This window comes from Dama dama, chromosome 7 (genome assembly GCF_033118175.1).
Source record: "Dama dama isolate Ldn47 chromosome 7, ASM3311817v1, whole genome shotgun sequence".
NCBI lineage: Eukaryota > Metazoa > Chordata > Mammalia > Artiodactyla > Cervidae > Dama > Dama dama.
Window position 1 is genome coordinate 8,807,205 of NC_083687.1, and position 19,624 is coordinate 8,826,828.

Below are 19,624 nucleotides of genomic sequence, written 5' to 3' on the forward strand. Positions count from 1 at the left end.
GCTGCAGCCAGAGCCCCTGTCCCCACGGCAGGCCACTGCTGCCCCGTGCCTCTGCAGGAGACACTCACACACTCAAAGGCGGGTCTGGCTCAGTCTCTGTGGGGTTTCTGGATCCTGGTGCATGCAAGGTTTTGTTTGAACCCTCTGAACATCTCTGGCGGGTATGGGGTTTGACTTTAAATGTGATTTCGCCCCTCCTTCTGTCTTGTTGGAGCTTCTCCTTTGCCTTTGGATGTGGGGCATCTTTTTTGGTGGGATCCAATGTAATCAATCCGTGATAAATTGTCCCTTCATGAACTCTTAGTTTGCAGTATCTACATGGACTGAAACAAAAGTGTACTTTCTGTTTATTCTATCATTTATCCCTTATCCTCATCCTATTCTTTGTATCTGGTAAAGGGCGGAATTTAACCATGACAGCTTGATTTCATCACCTCCTGTATCCATTGTCTTTCAGCAGGATCAGCCAATGAGAGGCACTGTTATGAGTTTGGAAGGTTTGAGCAAGGTAGAAGCTTTAGTATTTGTCTCCCTCTCTGCTTCAGGTAGCACAGTTGGCAACACCTTGCCTTTTCATAACTCCAGCTTTCACCAAACAGGTCAGTCCTGCTCCCATCTACCAGCAGGAAAACACCTGTCCCCAGATCCCAGTCACCCACTGCTTCACTTTGAGCCCTCAGTCTAGGGATTATGATAGCCTCCTCCTGCAGCATGTCCCTGGACTGACTCAGCATACTTTATTCTCTTCTCTGCTCCTCCATCACCTACACAACCAAGTCTTTTCACTCTATTCCTCTTATTGCAAACACTTAGAGACATTTCCTTTTTTTCTGGTTGAATATCAACTAACAATTCCATTTGGGGGTTTAAAGAGAATTCATGAATGTGAATTTTAAAAACCTGGAGAAGCCTTTTTCTTGTTTAGAATACAAAGAGGTGGGACTCAAATATTGTGAGCCCTGAAAGGACGTGAGTCCTGTCTTCCAGATCTTCTCTACTTCTTTTTTATGTATGTTTCCTAATGACACTTGAAGAAAGAAGCATGACTCAACAGCGTGGAGCAGCCAGGCTGTAATTCAATCTGCTATCTTGGGAATATTTCCTTTTTTTTCCAGGAAGAACTAGACGAAGTAATGGATCTCAGCTGAGACCCATGAAGAGCACATAAGTGGCACATACTCTGAATTAAACAGGAAGAAAACCAGGTCTGAGTACTCACAGTGTCACCTAATCTAAGACATATTGTCCTGGCTGTTATGTGATCATAAGGACAATCCTTCCCTCCTATGCTCTAAACACAAAATAATAAGACCTCATATGAGTAAGCAGAGACTGGAATCCTGAAGACACATGGACTGAATGTGTGGTTCTTCCCATTGCTCAGTCCAGGCTAAGGTGAGTAGGGGACGCCTACAAGCCAAGATAAGTCACAGCATAGGAGGGCACAGTCTAGTCAGCAGTCAAATCCATTCCACAAACAGCTACTTACTTCTTAGTGGGCAAAGGAAGATGCCAACCACTATTTTCTGAAGGCCAACTCGGGGACTTCAGATAATAAATATAACCAAATATGCTCTTTAAAGTTAAAAGAATGAGAAAAATTTGATTATTATGTTTATTACAAGATATTGAATATACTTCTGTGTGTTATACATTAGGTCCTTGTTATTTATCTGTTTTATACACAGTAGTATATATCTGTTAATCCCAACCTCCTAATTTATCCCTTCCTCAACTTTGTACTTTGGTAACCATAAATTTGTCTTCTGTATCTCTATGTCTGTTTCTGTTTTGTAAATAAGTTCATTTAAATATTCTCTAGATTTGACATAGAAGTGATATCATATGGCATTTGTCTTTCTCCATTTATTTCACTTAGGATGATAATCTCTAAATACATCTGTTATTGCAAATGGCATTATTTCTTTTTTCTTGGCTGAGTAATATTATATATTACATTATATATATATGTACATACAAACATATATATGTGTGTACATACACATATGTACATACGCATATATATATGCACATCAACCAACCACAACAAGGTGAATGAGACTCCTGTATGGTTTCTAGGGGAGAACTAAGTGAATAGATGCCTCTTCTGATGACACAGCAGAGATTAATGGAGAAAACAACCATTGCAGCAGCACTTCACAATTTTGTATTCCATTCTCTCACATTTTCAGCACATCTAGCTCATCTAACCAGGGAATTGTTGGATGCGACCACATAAAAGAGCTCTACACTGGAAATCCAGACAATAGAAGGCCCAGAAGTGAAGGTCATGGGTATCCCACCATTGTCATTATAATCCGCCAGGCTCACTGACAGGTCAGCTTTGCTTCTTCATTTATTAGTTTGTCATTCAAGATGTCAGTGAATTATTAGAAGATTGCATCCCTTCCCAACAAGGATGATGAGGCTATTTTTGTTTCTCTGACTATTGAGAACTGAAATTAGATACAAATTTGTGACAACTGAGCTTATTTTTTAGCATCTCCAGCAGCAAATTGTGAAATGGTTGTGATAAAGTATATTTATTCATTCTGAGTCATGACATCAGGTTGCTGTTTTAGGGGGTAAATATGTGATCTTGCCAAATACAGTTTTGCAGCTCATTTTAATAAACTTTACACCAAGTGCACTGGTTTTCAAAAATAGGAGTGTGTGTCCTACATACACATTAAGACTGTACTTCCATTGTCAGCATCTAAGTTTTTTTGTTACTTATTATCTTCCCCACATCATAAGCAATTACATAGTAGGGTAAAGAGTAGTTCTTTCCTATGGTAGTGACTCTCCCTTTGAGTTAGATTGCAAGCTCAGTTTAGATGAATGAAAAGAACCAAAATGTGAGCTTACTGAGAGAAACAATATATTTCCACTGCTTTTTAGCAAATCATAAACACTGTTGGAATTAAGAAAGCATTATTGGGCTGAAAATAATTGTAAATGATGGCAAACTGGTTTTCAGTGCTTTTTGTTGTCTGACATCCTCATTGCTCAAAGAGAGAGAAACCGGGTCACTTCCACAAACAAATGCTATGAACTTTTAAAACAAATGCCATCACACTGTTTGCAAATGATCAAAGTCAAAAAGAACATTGTCATGCGAGGGACATGAAGGCTACTGGGGAACTTAAAAGGCATTCAGTCCCTCTGCTGTCCTCTGTTAGTGTTTTTACACTCTCAGCGACATAAAGGAAAGCTTAGGGCCTGGGGTGAAACAAGAAAACATGCAGGTTGTGATAACAAGGTGAAAAGGCCAAGACTGCACTGTCACAGAGAACCTCACATGGCTTAATTTCAATTTAAAGGGTGACTTGAATGCTTGGCCTGATGGAAATTTAATGATATTCTATGGTTCATCTGCACTTGTCAGCTGGCCCCAAGCTGCGATAATCAACTTTTCAATGTCAGACTCATTTACTCCTCGAAGAATCCTAAAATAGCCATTTTCTCCCCAGGACTTTCCCCAGGAATTGGCAGCAATCTGTAGAAAAACCAAAAAAAAAAAAAAAAAGAGAGAGAGAGAGAAATACTGAGTACCATGCTTGGATATTTTTAATCCAGTCTGTAATGTTACAAGGGATTCCTGTGTCACTTAATATGACACTATGACTTATTATAGACTGTGATTATTAAGAACCTGCATATTTTCTAAATAAGAACAAAACAATTATGTTAGTCATTAATTACATTCATAGGCATGTACCCTCATGTTCAATAAGCAGAATTGGTGAATCCCCCAGAGTACAACATATGCATGAGGGTTTGAAATGCCACATTCGAAGATGACACAAAACTGCACTCACAGAGGGTCTGCTACGTGACTGGTCCACGATGAAAAAAATATACTGTGTTCAGGGAGCTTACAGTCTAACGAAAGATGATCAACATAAGGCAAGTAATAAGGTAGGAATATGTGCATAGAGAAGCATCTCATTTACCTGAATGGTTCAGGGAGGTTGTCATGGAGGAAGTACCACCCAAAATGCTTATTAAAGTCTGGAAGTCAATTGACCAGAAGAAAAAAGAGAAAGAGAGATACAGGTAAAGGGAAACAGTAAAAACATAAATATAAAAGCATAAAGCATTGAAATAAAGCAACAAAGTTGTCATTGATCATAAAACAAAAGCATGTTCGTAGCTTATGAGGCTAAGAGAAGGCAATGGCACCCCACTCCAGTACTCTTGCCTGGAAAATCCCATGGACGGAGGAGCCTGGTAGGCTGCAGTCCATGGAGTTGCTAACAGTCGGAAACGACTGAGCAAATTCACTTTCACTTTTCACTTTCATGCATCGGAGAAGGAAATGGCAACCCACTCCAGTGTTCTTGCCTGGAGAATCCCAGGGACGGGGGAGCCTGGTTGGCTGCCGTCTATGGGGTCTCACAGAGTCAGACACGACTGAAGTGACTTAGCAGCAGCAGCAGCTTATGAGGCTAGAAGGGGAGGAAAGGAAATCCACGCAGAGAAAATAATGGTGAAAACGATGCAAGTCGTTGTTACTTCCAGCAGGAAAGCAGGCGGACACATTTATATTTTGATTACATTATTCTCTATGAACTGAGATGGGTTAAGTTTTAAAAGGCTGGAAAGAAATGCAGGGGTGTAAGCAGCCCTTTGCAGAGAACAGTCCTCAGCAGGGAACCCCTTTTCTTGCCATGTTAGCGAAGCTATATTTTAACTAAACTTAAATCAGGGCCTCCTCATGCTCGGCTCATTTCAACCTAAGCATGCTTTTCAAATCTTTTGATCGCACACTACCGTGTCTAACCCGTTGGTTCTTCCCATAGATCAAAGAAGTAGAAATGAAGATTAAGTAACCAGCAGGTGACCACACCTCTTCCCCAGCTTCCCCTTCAGTAATCTCAGGAACAAACTCTGTGAATAAGATAACAACTAAAGAAAGACCACAAGAAGTTGACAAGGCAGAAGGCAGTGGGGGACACTGATGACTCTAACCCCCACCCCAGTGATTAACTGAGATCATTTCCCTTTTCCCTTTAAAACTTTTGTGATGGAGCAGAATCTTCAGACTTGTTTTTTGGGGGGCACAAACCCACCTTCTCCCCCAAGTTACTGGCTTTCTGAGAAAAAGAAACTTCCTTTTCACCTTTATTTCCAAGCTCTCAATTATGTTCCATTAATCTGTTTTTATGCCAGAATCATATTGTCTTGATTACTATAAATTTATAGTATAGCTTGAAATCAGGTAAGATGATATTTCTTTTCTTTTGTTATTTCAAAGGATTATTTTGGCTACTCTTTTTTGTTTCCATATAAATTTTAAGATGGTTTTTCTATATCTATAAAAATGCCATTGGAATCTTGATAGGGATTACATTGAATCTATATTTTTTGGCAGTATTAAATTTTTAATAATATTAATTCTTCACATTCAAGAACACAGGATACCCTTCCACTTATTTGTGACTAAAAAGTAAAACAAACATCTTTCATCAATGTCTTATAGTTTTCAGAGTAAAGATTTTTCACCTCCTTTTTTTTTTTTTTGCTAGTGTACATGGGATTGCTTATTTTCTTGATTTTTTCTGATAATCTGTTGCTAGTCTATAAAAAGGCTATTGATTTTTATATGTTAGTTTTGCTGCCCTATAATTTTACTGAATTAATTGATTTGATCTGATGACTTTGGGATGACGTCTTTAGGATTTTCCAAACATGTATACCTTGGAGATTTTGCAGATTCAGTTCCAGTTCACTGCTATAAAATGAATATTGCAATAAAGTGAGTCACATGATATTTTTGGTTTCCTGGTGCATATAAAGTTATGTTTACACTATACTGTAGTCTATTAAGTGTACAGTAGCATTATGTCAAAAAATAATGTGCATACTTCAAGAATACTTTATTGCTAAAAAATGCTAACCATCATCTGATTATTTTGCAAGTTGAAATATTTTTGCTGTTAGAGGGTTTAAAATGTTGCAAGAATTACCAAAATGTGACATAGAGACACAAAGCGAGTAAACACTGCTGGAAAAATGGTGCCTATAGGCTGCTCAACACAGTCCACTGCCAGAAATCTTCAATTTGTTAAAAAAAGGAAAAAGTTCACATAAAGTGAAGTGCAATGAAACACAGTATACCTGTATATAAAATCATGTAATCTACAAATAAAGGTGATTTTACTTCTTTCTTTCCAGCTCTGATGACTATTATTTCTTTTTTTGCCAGATGGCTCTAGAAAGGACTTCCACTACTATGTTTGCTTCTTTTAAATTAATTTATTTATTTTAATTAGAGGATAATTACTTTAAAATATCATGCTGGTTTTTGCTGTACATCAGCATGAATCAGCCACAGGTGCACATGTGTCTTCCATCCTGAATCCTCCCCCCCTCTTTCCCCACTCCATCCCTCTAGGTTGTTCCAGAGCACCAGCTTTGGGTGCCCTGCTTCATGCATCAAAATTGCACTGGTCATCTATTTTACATAGGCTAATGTATATTTTAATGTTATTCTCTCAGACTATACCACAAAATTACAGTGATCAAGACAGATTGGTACTGGCACAAAGACAGCAATATAAATCAATGGAACAAAATGGAAAGTCCAGAGATAAATTCACACACCTATGGATAGCTTATCTTTGACAAAGGAGGCAAAAATATAGAATGGAGAAAATATATTCTCTTCAACAAGTGGTGCTGGGAATACTGGTCAACTATGTGTCGAAGAATGAAACTAGAACAGTTTCTAACTCCATATACAAAAAGAAACACAAAATGGATTAAAGACCTAAATGTAAGACCAGAAAATGCACAACTTTTAGAGGAAAACACAGGCAGAACACTCTCTGACATAAATCACAACAAAATCCTCTATGAACCACTTCCAGAAATGGAAATAAAAACAAAAATAAACAAATGGGACCTAATTCAACTTAAAAGCTTTTGGACAATGAAGGAAACTATAAACAAAGTGAAAAGACAGCCTTCAGAATGGGAGAAAATAATAGCAAATGAGACAACTGATGAACAACCTAATAGAAAAGTGGGCAAAAGACCTAAACAGATATTTCTCCAAAGAAGACATGCAGATGCTAATAAACACATGAAAAGATGTTCAACTCCACTCATTAATAAATAAATGAAAATCAAAACCACAGTGAGGTATCACCTCACACTAGTCAGACAGCCATCATCAAAAAGTCTACAAAATAAATGCTGAAAAGGATGTGGAGAAAAGGAGACCCTCTCACACTGTTGGGAATGCAAACTGGTACAGTCACTATGCAGAACAGTGTGGAGATTCCTTAAAACCTGGAAATAGAAAAGCCACATGACCCGATAATCCCACTACTGGGCATACACACCAAGGAAACCAGAACTGAAAGAGACACTTGCGCCCCAGTGTTCACTGCAGAACAATTTACAATAGGTAGGACACGGGAGCAACCTAGATGTCCATCGTCAGATGAATGGATAAGGAAGCTGTGGTACATATACTGAGCCACAAGAATACTGGAGTGGGTGGCTTATCCCTTCTCCAGCGGATCTTCCCAACCCAGGAGTCGAACCAGGGTCTCCTGCATTGCAGGCGGATTCTTTACCAACTGAGCTATCAGGGAAGCCCTCATATACACAGTGAAATATTACTCAAGTATAAAAAGGAACATATTTGAGTCAGTTCTAATGAGGTGGATGAGCCTGGAGCCTATTACATAGATTGAAGTAAGTCAGAAAGAGAAAGACAAATGCTGTATATTAATGCATATATATGGAATTGAGAAAAATGGTAATGACCACCCTACATGCAGGGCAGAAAAGGAGACACAGACTTAAACAACAGATATTTAGGTCTATGTTGAGTAGGTGTAGTGAGAATGAGCACCATTTTCTTGTTTCTCAACTTAGAGGAAAAGATTTCAACCTGAAACCATTAAGTACATATATATGTGTGTGTGTGTGTGTGTGTGTGTGTGTGTGTGTGTGTGTGTATAATGCTAAATATACAGTAAATATATGTCACATATATGTTATTAAGTATAATGTTATCAGTATATATATTAATTATGCTATATATTATATACAGGAGATATAGATATATATTATCAGTATATGTATATATATAGTATATACTGACAATATACAGTCTTTATGCACTCCTTTCCAAATTTGGAAGCAGTCCATTGCTCCATGTCCAGTTCCAACTGTCGCTTCTTGTTCTGCATACAGGATTCTCAGGAGACAGGTAATGTGGTCTGGTATTCCCTACTCATTCAGAATATTCCAGTTTGTTGTGATCCACACAATCAAAGGCTTCAGCATAGTCAGTAAATCAGAAGTAGATGTTTTTTGGAAAATGTTTGCATTTTCTATCATCCAGTGTATGCTGGCAATTTGATATCTGGTTTCTCTGCCTTTTCTAAATCCAGCTTGGACATCTGGAATTTCTTGGTTCACGTACTGCTGAAGCAGAGCTTGCAGGATTTTGAGCATAATCATGCTGGCATGTGAAATGAGTGCAATTGTAAGGTAATTTGAACCTTCTTTGGCATTGCCTTTCTTTGGGATTGGAATGAAAACTGACCTTTTCCAGTCCTGTGGCCACTGCTGAGTTTTCCAAATTTGCTGGCATAATTAATGCAGCACTTTCACAGCATCATCTTTTAGGATTTGAAATAGCTTAGCTGGAATTCCACCACCTCCACTAGCTTTGTTTGTAGTGATGCTTCCTAAGGCCCTCTTGACTTCACACTCCAGGATGTCTGGATCTAGGTGAGTGACCACATCATGATGGTTATCTGGGTTATTAAGGTCTTTTTTTGTATAGTTCTGTGTATTCTTGCCACCTTTTCTTAATCTCTTCTGCTTCTGTTAGGTCCTTGCCATTTCTGTCCTTTATTGTGCCTATATTTGCATGAAATTTCCCTTGGAATCTCCAATTTTCTTAAAGAGATCACTAGTCTTTCCCATTCTATTGTATTCCTCTATTTCTTTTCATTTTTCACTTAAGAAAGCTTTCTTCTTTCTCCTTGGTTTCCTCTGGAACTCTGCATTCAGTTGGATGTATCTTTCCATCTCTCCTTTGTCTTTGTCTTTCTCTTCTCTTCTTTTCTCAACTATTTGTAAGGCCTCCTCAGACAACCACTTTGCCTCCTTGCATTTCTTTTTCTTGGGGATGGTTTTGTTCCCCACCTCCTGTACAATGTTATAAACCTCCATCCATAGCTCTTCAGGCACTCTACCAGATCTAGTCCCTTTTGAATCTATTCATCACCTCCATTGTATAGTCATAAGGGATTTTGTTTAGCTAATACCTGAATGGCCTAGTGGTTTTCCCTACTTTCATCAATTTGAGACTGAATTTGGCAATAAGGAGCTGATGATCTGAGGCACAGTCAGCTCTAGGTTTTGCTTTTGCTGACTGTACAGAGTCTCTCCATCTTTGGCTACAAAGAATATAATCAGTCTGATTTTTGTATCTACCATCTGGTGATATACATGTGTAGAGTTGCTCCTTGTGTTGTTGGAAGAGAATGTTTGCCACGACTAGTGTATTCCCTTGGCAAAATTATATTAGTGTTTACCCTGCTTCGTTCTGTACTGCAAGGCCAAACTTACCTGTTACTCCAGGTATCTCTTGACTTCCTACTTTTGCATCCCAGTCCACCATGATGAAAAGGACATCATTTTCCAGTGTTAGTTCTAGAAGGTCTTGTAGGGCTTCACAGAATCCTTCAACTTCAGCTTCTTCAGCATTATTGGTTGGGGCATAGACTTGGATTACTGTGATATCGAATGGTTTGCCTTGGAAATGGACCAAGATCAATCTTTCACTTTTGAGATTGTAACTCAAAAGGACTCTTTTGTTGACTATGAGGGCTACTCCATTCCTTCTAAGGTTTTCTTGTCCACAGTAGTAGATATAATGGTCATCTGAATTAAATTCACCAATTCCCATCCATTTTAGTTTACTGATTTATAAAATGTCAGTCTTCACTCTTGCAATTTCCTGTTTGATCACATCCAATTTATCTTGATTCATGGACCTAACATTCCATGTTTCTATGCAACATTTTTCTTTGCAGCATTGGACTTTACTTTCACCACCATATACAACTGCAGTTGGATGCTGTTTCTGCTTTGGCTCAACCTCTTCACTCTTTCTGGAGCTATTTTTCCACTCTTCCCCTGTAGCATGTGTGTGTGTGTGTGTTAAGCTGCTCAATCATGTCCCAACTCTTTGCAATCCCATGGAATGTAGCTCATCAGGCTCCTCTGTCCTTGGAATTCTCCAGGCAAGGTAATGAAGTGGGTGGCCATTCCCTTCTCCAGGGGATCTTCCCAACCCAGGGATTGAACCTGGGTCTCCAACATTGCAGGCAGATTCTTTACAAGTGAAGACTCCCAGTAGCATATTGGACACCTACTGACCTAGGGGTTTATCTTTCAGTGTTATATCTTTTTGCCTTTTCATACTGTTCATGGGGTTCTCAAGGCAAGAATACTGAAGTGGTTTGCCATTACCTTCTCCAGTGGACCATTTTGTCAGGTCTTAACTAGCAGTCCTGATAGACAGAGTGTCTGAAAAAATATGGATGGAAGTTTGTGACATTGTATAGGAGGCAGTGATCAAGAGCATCCCCAAGAAAAAGGACAACAAAAAGGCTAAATGGTTGTCTGAGGAGGCCTTACGAATAGCTAAGAAAAGAGAAGCAAAAGGCAAATAAGAAAAGGAAAGATAGACCCATTTGAATGCAGAGTTCAAAAGAATAGCAAGGAAAGATAGGAAAGCCTTTCTCGGTGATCAATGAGAAGAAATAGAGGAAAACCATAAATGGGAAAGACTAGAGATCGGTTCAAGAAAATCAGACATACCAAGGGAATATTTCATGCAAAGATGGGCACAATAAAAGACAGAAAAGGTATGGACCTAACAGAAGCAGAAGATATTAAGAAGAGGTGGCAAGAATACACAGAAGAACTATACAAAAAAGATCTTCATGACCCAGATAACTAACATGGTGTGATCACTCACCTAGAGCCAGACATCCTGGAGTCTGAAATCATGAGGTCCTTAAGAAGTATCATTACAAACAAAGTTAGTGGAGGTGATGGAATTCCAGCTATTTTCAAGTCCTAAAAGATAATACTGTGAAAGTGCTATACTAAATATACCAGCAAATTTGGAAAACTCAGCAGTGGTCACAGTACTGGAAAAGGTCAGTTTTCATTCCAATCCTAAAGAAAGGCAATGCCAAAGAATGTTCAAACTACTGCGCAGTTGCACTCATCTCACATGTTAGCAAACTAATGTTCAAAATTCTCCAAGCCAGGCCTCAACAGTATGTGAACTGAGAACTTCCAGATGTTCAAGCTGGACTTAGAAAAGGCAGAGGAACCACAAGTTCCAAAGTAAGAGAGTTCCAGAAAAACATCTGTTCCTGCTTTATTGACTACATCAAAGCCTTTGACTGTGTAGATCACAACAAACTGGAAAATTCTTAAAGAGATGGGAATACCAGGACACCTTACCTGCCTCCTTAGAAATATGTATAAAGGTCAAGAAGTAACAGTCAGAACCAGGCATGAAACAAAAAATTGGTTCCAAATAGGAAAAGGAGTACATCAAGGCTGTATATTGCCACCCTGTTTATTTAACTTATATGCAGAGTACATCATGTGAAATGCTGGACTGGATGAAGCACAAGCTGGAATCATGATTTCCAGAATAAATATCAATAACCTCGGATATGTGGATGACACCACCTTTATGGCAGAAAGTGAGGAAGAACTAAAAAGCCTCGTGATGAAAGTGAAAGAGGAGAGTGAAAAAGCCTAAAACTGAACATTCAAAAAACAAAGATCATGGCATCTGGTCCCATCACTTCATGACAAATAGATGGGGAAACAATGGACAGAGTGACTGACTTTATTTTCTTGGGCACCAAAATCACTGCAGATGGTGACTGCAGTCATGAAATTAAACAATGCTTGCTGCTTGAAAGAAAAACTATGACCAACCTAGACAGAATGTGGTCAACAGGAGAAGGGAATGTCAAACCACTTCAGTATTCTTGCCTGAGAACCCCACGAACAGTATGAAAAGGCAAAAAGATAGGACACTGAAAGATGAACTCCCCAGGTCAGTAGGTGCCCAATATGCTACTGGAGATCAGTGGAGAAATAACTCCAGAAAGAATGAAGGGATGGAGCCTAAGCAAAAACAATACCCAGTTGTGAATGGGACTGGAGATGGAAGCAGGGTTCAATGTTGTAAAGAGCAGCATTGCATAGGAACCTGGAATATTAGGTCCATGAATCAAGGCAAACTGGAAGTGGTCAAACAGGAGATGACAAGAGTGAACATCGACATTCTAGGCATCAGTGAACTAAGATGAACTGGAATGGGTGAATTTAACTCAGATAACCATTATATCTACTACTGTGGGCAGGAATCCCTTAGAAGAAAAGGAGTACCTGTCATAGTCAACAAAAGAGTCTGAAATGCAGTACTTGGATGCAATCTCAAAAACGACAGCAAGATCTCTGTTCGTTTCCAAGGCAGACCGTTCAATATCACAGTAATCCAAGTCTATGCCCCTAGCAGTAATGCTGAAGAAGCTGCAGTTGAATGATTCTATGAAGACCTACAAGACCTTCTAGAACTAACACTCAAAAAATATGTCCTTTTCATTATAGGGGACTGGAATGCAAAGGTAGGAAGTCAAGAAACACCTGGAGTAACAGGCGAATTTGGCCTTGGAGTACAGAATGAAGCAGGGCAAAGGCTAATAGAGTTCTGCCAAGAGAACACAATGGTCATAGTAAACACCCTCTTCCAGCAACACAAGAGAAGACTCTACACATGGACATCACCAGATGGTCGACACCGAAAACAGATTGATTATATTCTCTGCAGCCAAAGATGGAGAAGTTCTATACAGTCAGCAAAAGCAAGACTGGGAGCTGACTGTGGCTCAGATCATGAACTCCTTATTGCCAAATTCAGACTGAAATTGAAAAAAGTGGAGAAAACCACTAGACCATTCAGGTATGACCTAAATCACATCCCTTATAACTATACAGTGGAAGTGAGAAATAGATTTAAGGGACTAGATGTGATAGACAGAGTGCCTGATGAACTATGGATGGGGGTTGGTAACATTGTACAGGAGACAGGAATCAAGACCATCCCCAAGAAAAAGAAATGCAAAAAAGCAAAATGGCTGTCTGAGGAGGCTTTACAAATAGCTGTTGAAAGAAGGGAAGCAAAAAGCAAAGGAGAAAAGGAAAGATACGCCCATTTGAATGCAGATTTCCAAAGAATAGCAAGGGGAGATAAGAAAGCCTTCCTCAGTGATCAATGCAAAGAAATAGAGGAAAACAATAGAATGGGAAAGACTAGAGATCTCTTCAAGAAAATTAGAGATACCAAGGAAACATTTCATGCAAAGATGGGCTCAATAAAGGACAGAAATGGTATGGACCTAATACAAGCAGAAGATATTAAGAAGAGGTGGCAAGAATACACAGAAGAACTGTACAAAAAAGATCTTCATGACCCAGATAATCACAATGGTGTGTCACTCCCCTACAGCCAGACATCCTGGAATGTGAAGTCAAATGGGCCTTAAGAAGCATCACTATGAACAAAGCTAGTGGATGTAATGGAATTCCAGTTGAGCTATTTCAAATCCTGAAAAATGATTCTGTGAAAGTGCGACACTCAGTATGCCAGCAAATTTGGAAAACTCAGCAGTGGCCACAGGAATGGAAAAGGTCAGTTTTCATTCCAATCCCTAAGAAAGGCAATCCCAAAGAAGGCTCAAACTACCACACAATTGCACTCATCTCACACACTAGTAAAGTAATGCTCAAAATTCTCCAAGCCAGACTTCAACAATATAAGAAGTGTGAACTTCCAGATGTTCAAACTGGTTTTAGAAAAGGCAGAGGAACCAGAGATCAAATTGCCAACATCCACTGGATCATCAAAAAAGCAAGAGAGTTCCAGAAAAATATGTACTTCTGCTTTACTGACTATGCAAAGCCTTTGACTGTGTGAATCACAATAAACTGTGGAAAATCTGAAAGAGATGGGAATACCAGACCACCTGATCTGCCTCTTGAGAAACCTGTATGCAGGTCAGGAAGCAACAGTTAGAACTGGACATGGAACAACAGACTGGTTCCAAACAGGAAAAATAGTACATCAAGGCTGTATATTGTCACCCTGTTTATTTAATTTCTATGCAGAGTACATCATGAGAAACACTGGGCTGGAGGAAACACAAGCTGAAATCAACATTGCCAGGAGAAATATCAATAACCTCGGATATGTGGATGACACCACCTTTATGGCAGAAAGTGAGGAAGAACTAAAAAGCCTCGTGATGAAAGTGAAAGAAGAGAGTGAAAAAGTTGACTTACAGCTGAACATTCAGAAAACTAAGATCATGGCATTCAGTCCCATCACTTCATGGCCAATAGATGTGGAAACAGTGGACACAGTGGCTGACTTTATTTTGGGGGGCTCCAAAATCACTGAAGATAGTGACTGTAGCCATGAAATTAAAAGATACTTGCTGCTTGGAAGGAAAGTTATGACCAATCTAGACAGCATATTAAAAAGCAGAGACATTACTTTGCCAACAAAGGTCAGTCTAGTCAGGGCTATGGTTTTTCCAGTAGTCATGTTTGGATGTGAGAGTTGGACTACAAAGAAGGCTGAGCGCCGAAAAATTGATGCTTTTGAACTGTGGTGTTGGAGAAGACTCCTGAGAGTCCCTTGGACTGCAAGGAGATCCAACCAGTGCATCCTAAAGGAGATCAGTCCTGGGTATTCATTGGAAGGATTGATGTTGAAGCTGAACTCTGGTACTTTGGCCACCAGATGCAAAGAGCTGACTCATTTGAAAAGACCCTGATGGTGGGAAAGATTGAGGGCAGGAGGAGAAGGGGACGACAGAGGATGAGATGGTTGGATGGCATCACTGACTCGATAGACATGGATTTGGTGAACCCTGGGAGTTGGTGATGGACAGGGAGGCCTGGCGTGGTGCAGTTCACGGGGTCGCAAGGAGTTGGACATGACTGAGTGACTGAACTGAACTTAGATATTAAAAAGCAGACACATCACTTTGCCAACAAAGGTCTGTCTAGTCAAAGCTCTGGTTTTTCCAGTAGTTGTGTATGGATATGAGAGTTGGACCATAAAGGCAGCTGAGCACTGAAGAATTGATGCTTTTGAACTGTGGTGTTGGAGAAGACCCTTGGGAGTCCCTTGGACTGCAAGGAGATACAACCAGTCCATCCTAAAGGGAAAAAGTCCTGAATATTCATTGGAAGGACTAATGCTGAAGCTGAATCTCCAATACTTTGGCCACCTGATGTGAAGAACTGACTTGTTTGAAAATATCCTGATTCTGGGAAAAATTGAAGGCAGGAAGAAAAGGAGACAACATAGGATAAGGTGGCATCACCGACTGGATGGACATGAGTTTGAGAGGAGAAGGGAGCAACAGAGTAAGATAAGATGGTTGGATGGCATCACTTACTCAATGGAGATGAATTTGAGCACATTTGGGGAAATAGTGAAGGACATGGAAGCCTGGCATGCTGGAGTTCATGGTGTCGCAGAGAGTCAGACATGATTTAGTGACTGAACAACAGTATATATAATTTATATATATATATATATTGCTATATATAGTAATCTTAATAGATTCAGAAAAAACGTTTGACAAATTCTGTATTTCTTCATGATATAAACTAAACAAACTAACTGTAGAAGAAATGTACCTCACTGATAATATATATGTCATTCTATTAATGGATATTTCATATTGATTAGTTTGTGTATGTTAAAATATCCTTGCATACAAGATATAAATCATGATCAGTTGTGAATGATTTTTTTTAATGTTCTTCTACATTCAATATGCTGGTAATAAAATGTCTTAATTGCTGTAGATGTATATAAATTCTTAAAACCTGGTAGTGTACGTCCTCCAGCTTTGTTCTTTACTGTGGCTATCTTGGGACGGTAGGTTGTTTACATTATCATTTAAAGTTTAGAATCATTTTGTCAATATAATCCTCTTTCTTCCAAAAGCATAAATAAATAAATCTCTAATTCTTATATTAGAATGTTAGTAAATTAATAAATCAAGTTGGGAATGCTAATCCAGAGGTTTTGGGCCATTTATATGGTCTAATTCTCCTTTTAGCTAGGTCTTCTTTCATTTCTCCCAACACTACAATTCTTGCACATTTTTCATTGAAATATTCCCTCAGTTTTTAAATAGTTACATCATTTTAGGTCATGTTTATTTTTAATTTCCCATTGCTTCTCGCTACTATAGAGAAATATAATTTGTATTTTATATTGACCTAATTCAACTGATGTTGAAGCTGCAACTCCAATACTTTGGCCACCTCATGCGAAGAGCTTACTCATTTGAAAAGACCCTGATGCTGGGAAAGATTGAAGGCAGGAGGAGAAGAAGACAACAGAGGATGAGATGGTTGGATGGCATCACCGACTCAATGGACATGAGTTTGAGTAAACTCTGGGAGTTGGTGATGGACAGGGAGGCCTGGCGTGCTGCGGTCAATGGGGTCACAAAGAGTCAGACACAACTGAGCTACTGAACTGAACTGAATACCAAGAAAGCTTGCTAAATATGCTGTTTACAACAGTTTATTTCTGTATGTATTTTTAAATTTTCTATACACAGAGCCATGTCATCTGCAAACAACTTCAGTTGTATTTCTTTCCACACTCCGCCTTTATTTTTGGTTTGTTCGTTTATTTTACTATGCTAGATGGAAACTTCAATAAAACTTTAACAAAGATGACAATAAATGTTTTTCTTTTCATTGATGAGGGGAAAATGTTCAGCATTTGACCCTTAATTATGATGTTACCTACTGGGTTTTTGAGAGTAGACTTCAAGGTTAAGGAAGGTAGGTTCTTTTCCTAATTTGCTGAGGTTTTTAGGTCATAAGTGATGTCTGAGGTCGCAGAATTCTGTTTTTTGGTTTGTTTGTTTTTTCAGCAGGATTCTATAATGAGCCCCACATTCCTGCTCCTTGGTGTGGTTGCCCCACATAATCCTCTCACTTCCGCTCATTATGGAAAGGACCTGAGGATACAATGGGAGGTCACACCCGTGATTAGATCATGTTGTCTCACAAAGTTGAATAAGTTTTGAAGATGTGATCAAATCCCCAATCAATTGGCCGTGAGTTAATTAAAAGGGAGATTATTCTGCCTAAGCTAATCATGTGAGCCCTTTGAAAGAGTCTAGAAATCAGAAACTGTTGCTCTAATTATCTTGCAGCTACCATGTTTGGAGAGGACGTATAACAGTATCTATGAGGGGGCAGGTGGCAAAAAGCTGTTACTATTACATTTTAGCACCAATTAAAATGAGGCTTCCCTGGTGGCCCAAACAGTAAAGAATCTGCCTGCAATGCAGGCAGTCCCTAAATTGAGAAGAATCCCTGGAGAAGGAAATGGCAACCCACTCCAGCATTCTTGCTTGGGGGAAAACTCCATGGGCAGAGGAGCCTGGCGGGCTATGGTCCACAGGGTTGCAAAGAGTTGGACAAGACTGAGTGACTAACATACACACACACCAGTTAAGATAATCATTTCTTTCCATCTTTAGTCCGGCAATGTGATGAACTGTATTCATTGATTTTACATTTAAAACCAACCTCACACTCCTGTCATAAACCTCATTTGATTATAATATTTGCCCTTTTTACCTCTTACAACTGCAACATTTCGTTTAGAATTTTGTGTTCATGAGAGATACTGACCTATAGTTTTTCCTTTCTTGAGCTGTCTCTGTCAAGTTTTGGCATTGGTGTTATGCTGATTTACAAAATGAGTCAGGAACCGTTTCTCCTCTATTTTCCTAAGGTATACTGATGTAAAATTGATTTTATTTGTTCTTTAAATGTCTGGAAGAATTCACCAGTGAAGTGATGAGACCCTGATTCTGGAAAAGATTGAAGACAAAAGGAGAGGAGGGCAGCAGGAGATGAGATGGTTGGATAGCATCACTGACTCGGTGGACATGAACTTGGGCAAACTCTGGGAGACAGTGAGGAACAGGGAGGCCTGGCATGCTGCAGTCTGTGGGGTTGCAAAGAGTCAGACATGAGTTAATGACTGAACAACAGCAAAAATATCTATTGAACTGATAGATTTTGAGACTTCCTTTTTTATTTCTATGGTAATTTTTTTCTCTCTCTCTTGATTTCTTTACAAGCTTTCTTAGGAATTTAATCTTATCAAAGAATCAAATCTTTGCTCTCTTGATATTCTCTATTGTATGTCTGCTTTTTCACTGTTTTTCGCCCTTTTCCTTTTTATTCCCTTCCTTCTATTTTTTGTTTGTTTGTTTTTGAGGTTTGAGTTCTTTATCTAGATTATTAAATTGCTATTTTCAACTTTTCCTGTTTTAATATTAACCTTTTATTTTTCAAATACATTCATTTCCTATTAAATTCAGTACTGCTTTAGCTAACTAACACAAGTTTTTCCATAGCACACTCTGTAAAATTTAAATCCTTTCAATTTGTTGAACTTTCCCTATAACCAGCATATGGTCAACTTTGGCAAATATTCCATATGCACAAAAAAGTGTCCATTAATATTTGTTTCTAGTGTTGTATGAGTTTTAAGCACATAAAGCTAGCTAATAGTTTTTTTTTTTAACCTTCTATATCTTTACTTATATTTTAGCTGTTTTCTGTATGAAGTTATAAGTGGGATGTGTTGGAATATGCAACCAAATTGTAGATTTGTTTTTCTCTTTTTTCTATGACCTTTGCTTTATATTTTTAATGCTGTGTTATTTTAGCTTTTGTTTGAATGTAAGTGTTTCCTATTTGCCTTCTTTGAAGAAAGTTGTCAACTGATATATTAATAAAATTCTAGTTTTGCTTACTTGGAGTTTATTGAGCTTCCTGAACTTAGGTGGATGTCTCTCAGTTTTGGGAAACTTGTGACCATCAGTTCTTCAGATTGTGATACTTCCTCATCCTCTCTCTCATCCTTCTGAGAAATATAGTTATACATACAGTGAATTAAGGCAGAAGGAGAAAAACAAATATCATATATTTACACATATATGTGGAATCTAGGAAACTGGTACAGAGGAACCTATTTGCAGGGTGAGTACAGAGATGCAGATGCAGAAAGCAGACAGGTGGACACGAGGCTTGGCAAGGAAGTGGGGTGGGATGAGTTGGGAGACTGGGATCTCCGTATGTACACTACCACATGTAAAACAGTGAGGAGCTGCTATAGGGCACAGGGAGCTCAGGTCTGTGCTCTGTGATGACCCAGAGGGGTGGGACGGGGAGGTGAGGAGGAGGCTGAAGAGGGCGGGGACATGTGGACACACGGCTGATTTACTCCATTGTACAAAGAAACTAATCCAATGTTGGAAAGCAACTATACTCCGATAAAAACCAACAAACAAAAGTCTGATGTGTCCCACCCATCTCTTACTAGTGTTTTGGATTTTCCATTATATTTTCCTTTGTGTTCTGCAACTTGGATATATTTTATTGCATTTATTTAAGATATCTAGTTCTGTATGCTATTTAACCCATACAT

General features: G+C 38.9%; 1 protein-coding gene across 10 annotated transcripts in view; it reads right to left on the reverse strand.

Moving 5' to 3' along the window:
* Window positions 1–19,624, reverse strand: part of TINAG (tubulointerstitial nephritis antigen) — a 155,717-nt gene that overhangs the window by 51,434 nt on the left and 84,659 nt on the right. Inside the window, exons 11-12 of one of the 10 annotated variants that reach the window (XM_061146366.1) lie at window positions 18,951–19,060; window positions 1,634–3,499 (exon numbers count right to left, since the gene is read on the reverse strand). The exons of 5 other annotated variants lie outside the window; for them this stretch is intronic. In XM_061146366.1, the coding sequence (XP_061002349.1) occupies window positions 3,433–3,499; window positions 18,951–19,060 (177 nt within the window). In that variant the 3' untranslated portion in view covers window positions 1,634–3,432. Of the gene's footprint in view, window positions 1–1,633; window positions 3,500–16,749; window positions 17,133–17,853; window positions 17,997–18,950; window positions 19,061–19,624 lie in introns of those variants that run through there. 4 more of the 10 variants (XM_061146368.1, XM_061146370.1, XM_061146369.1 and 1 more) reach the window with 4 other exon arrangements.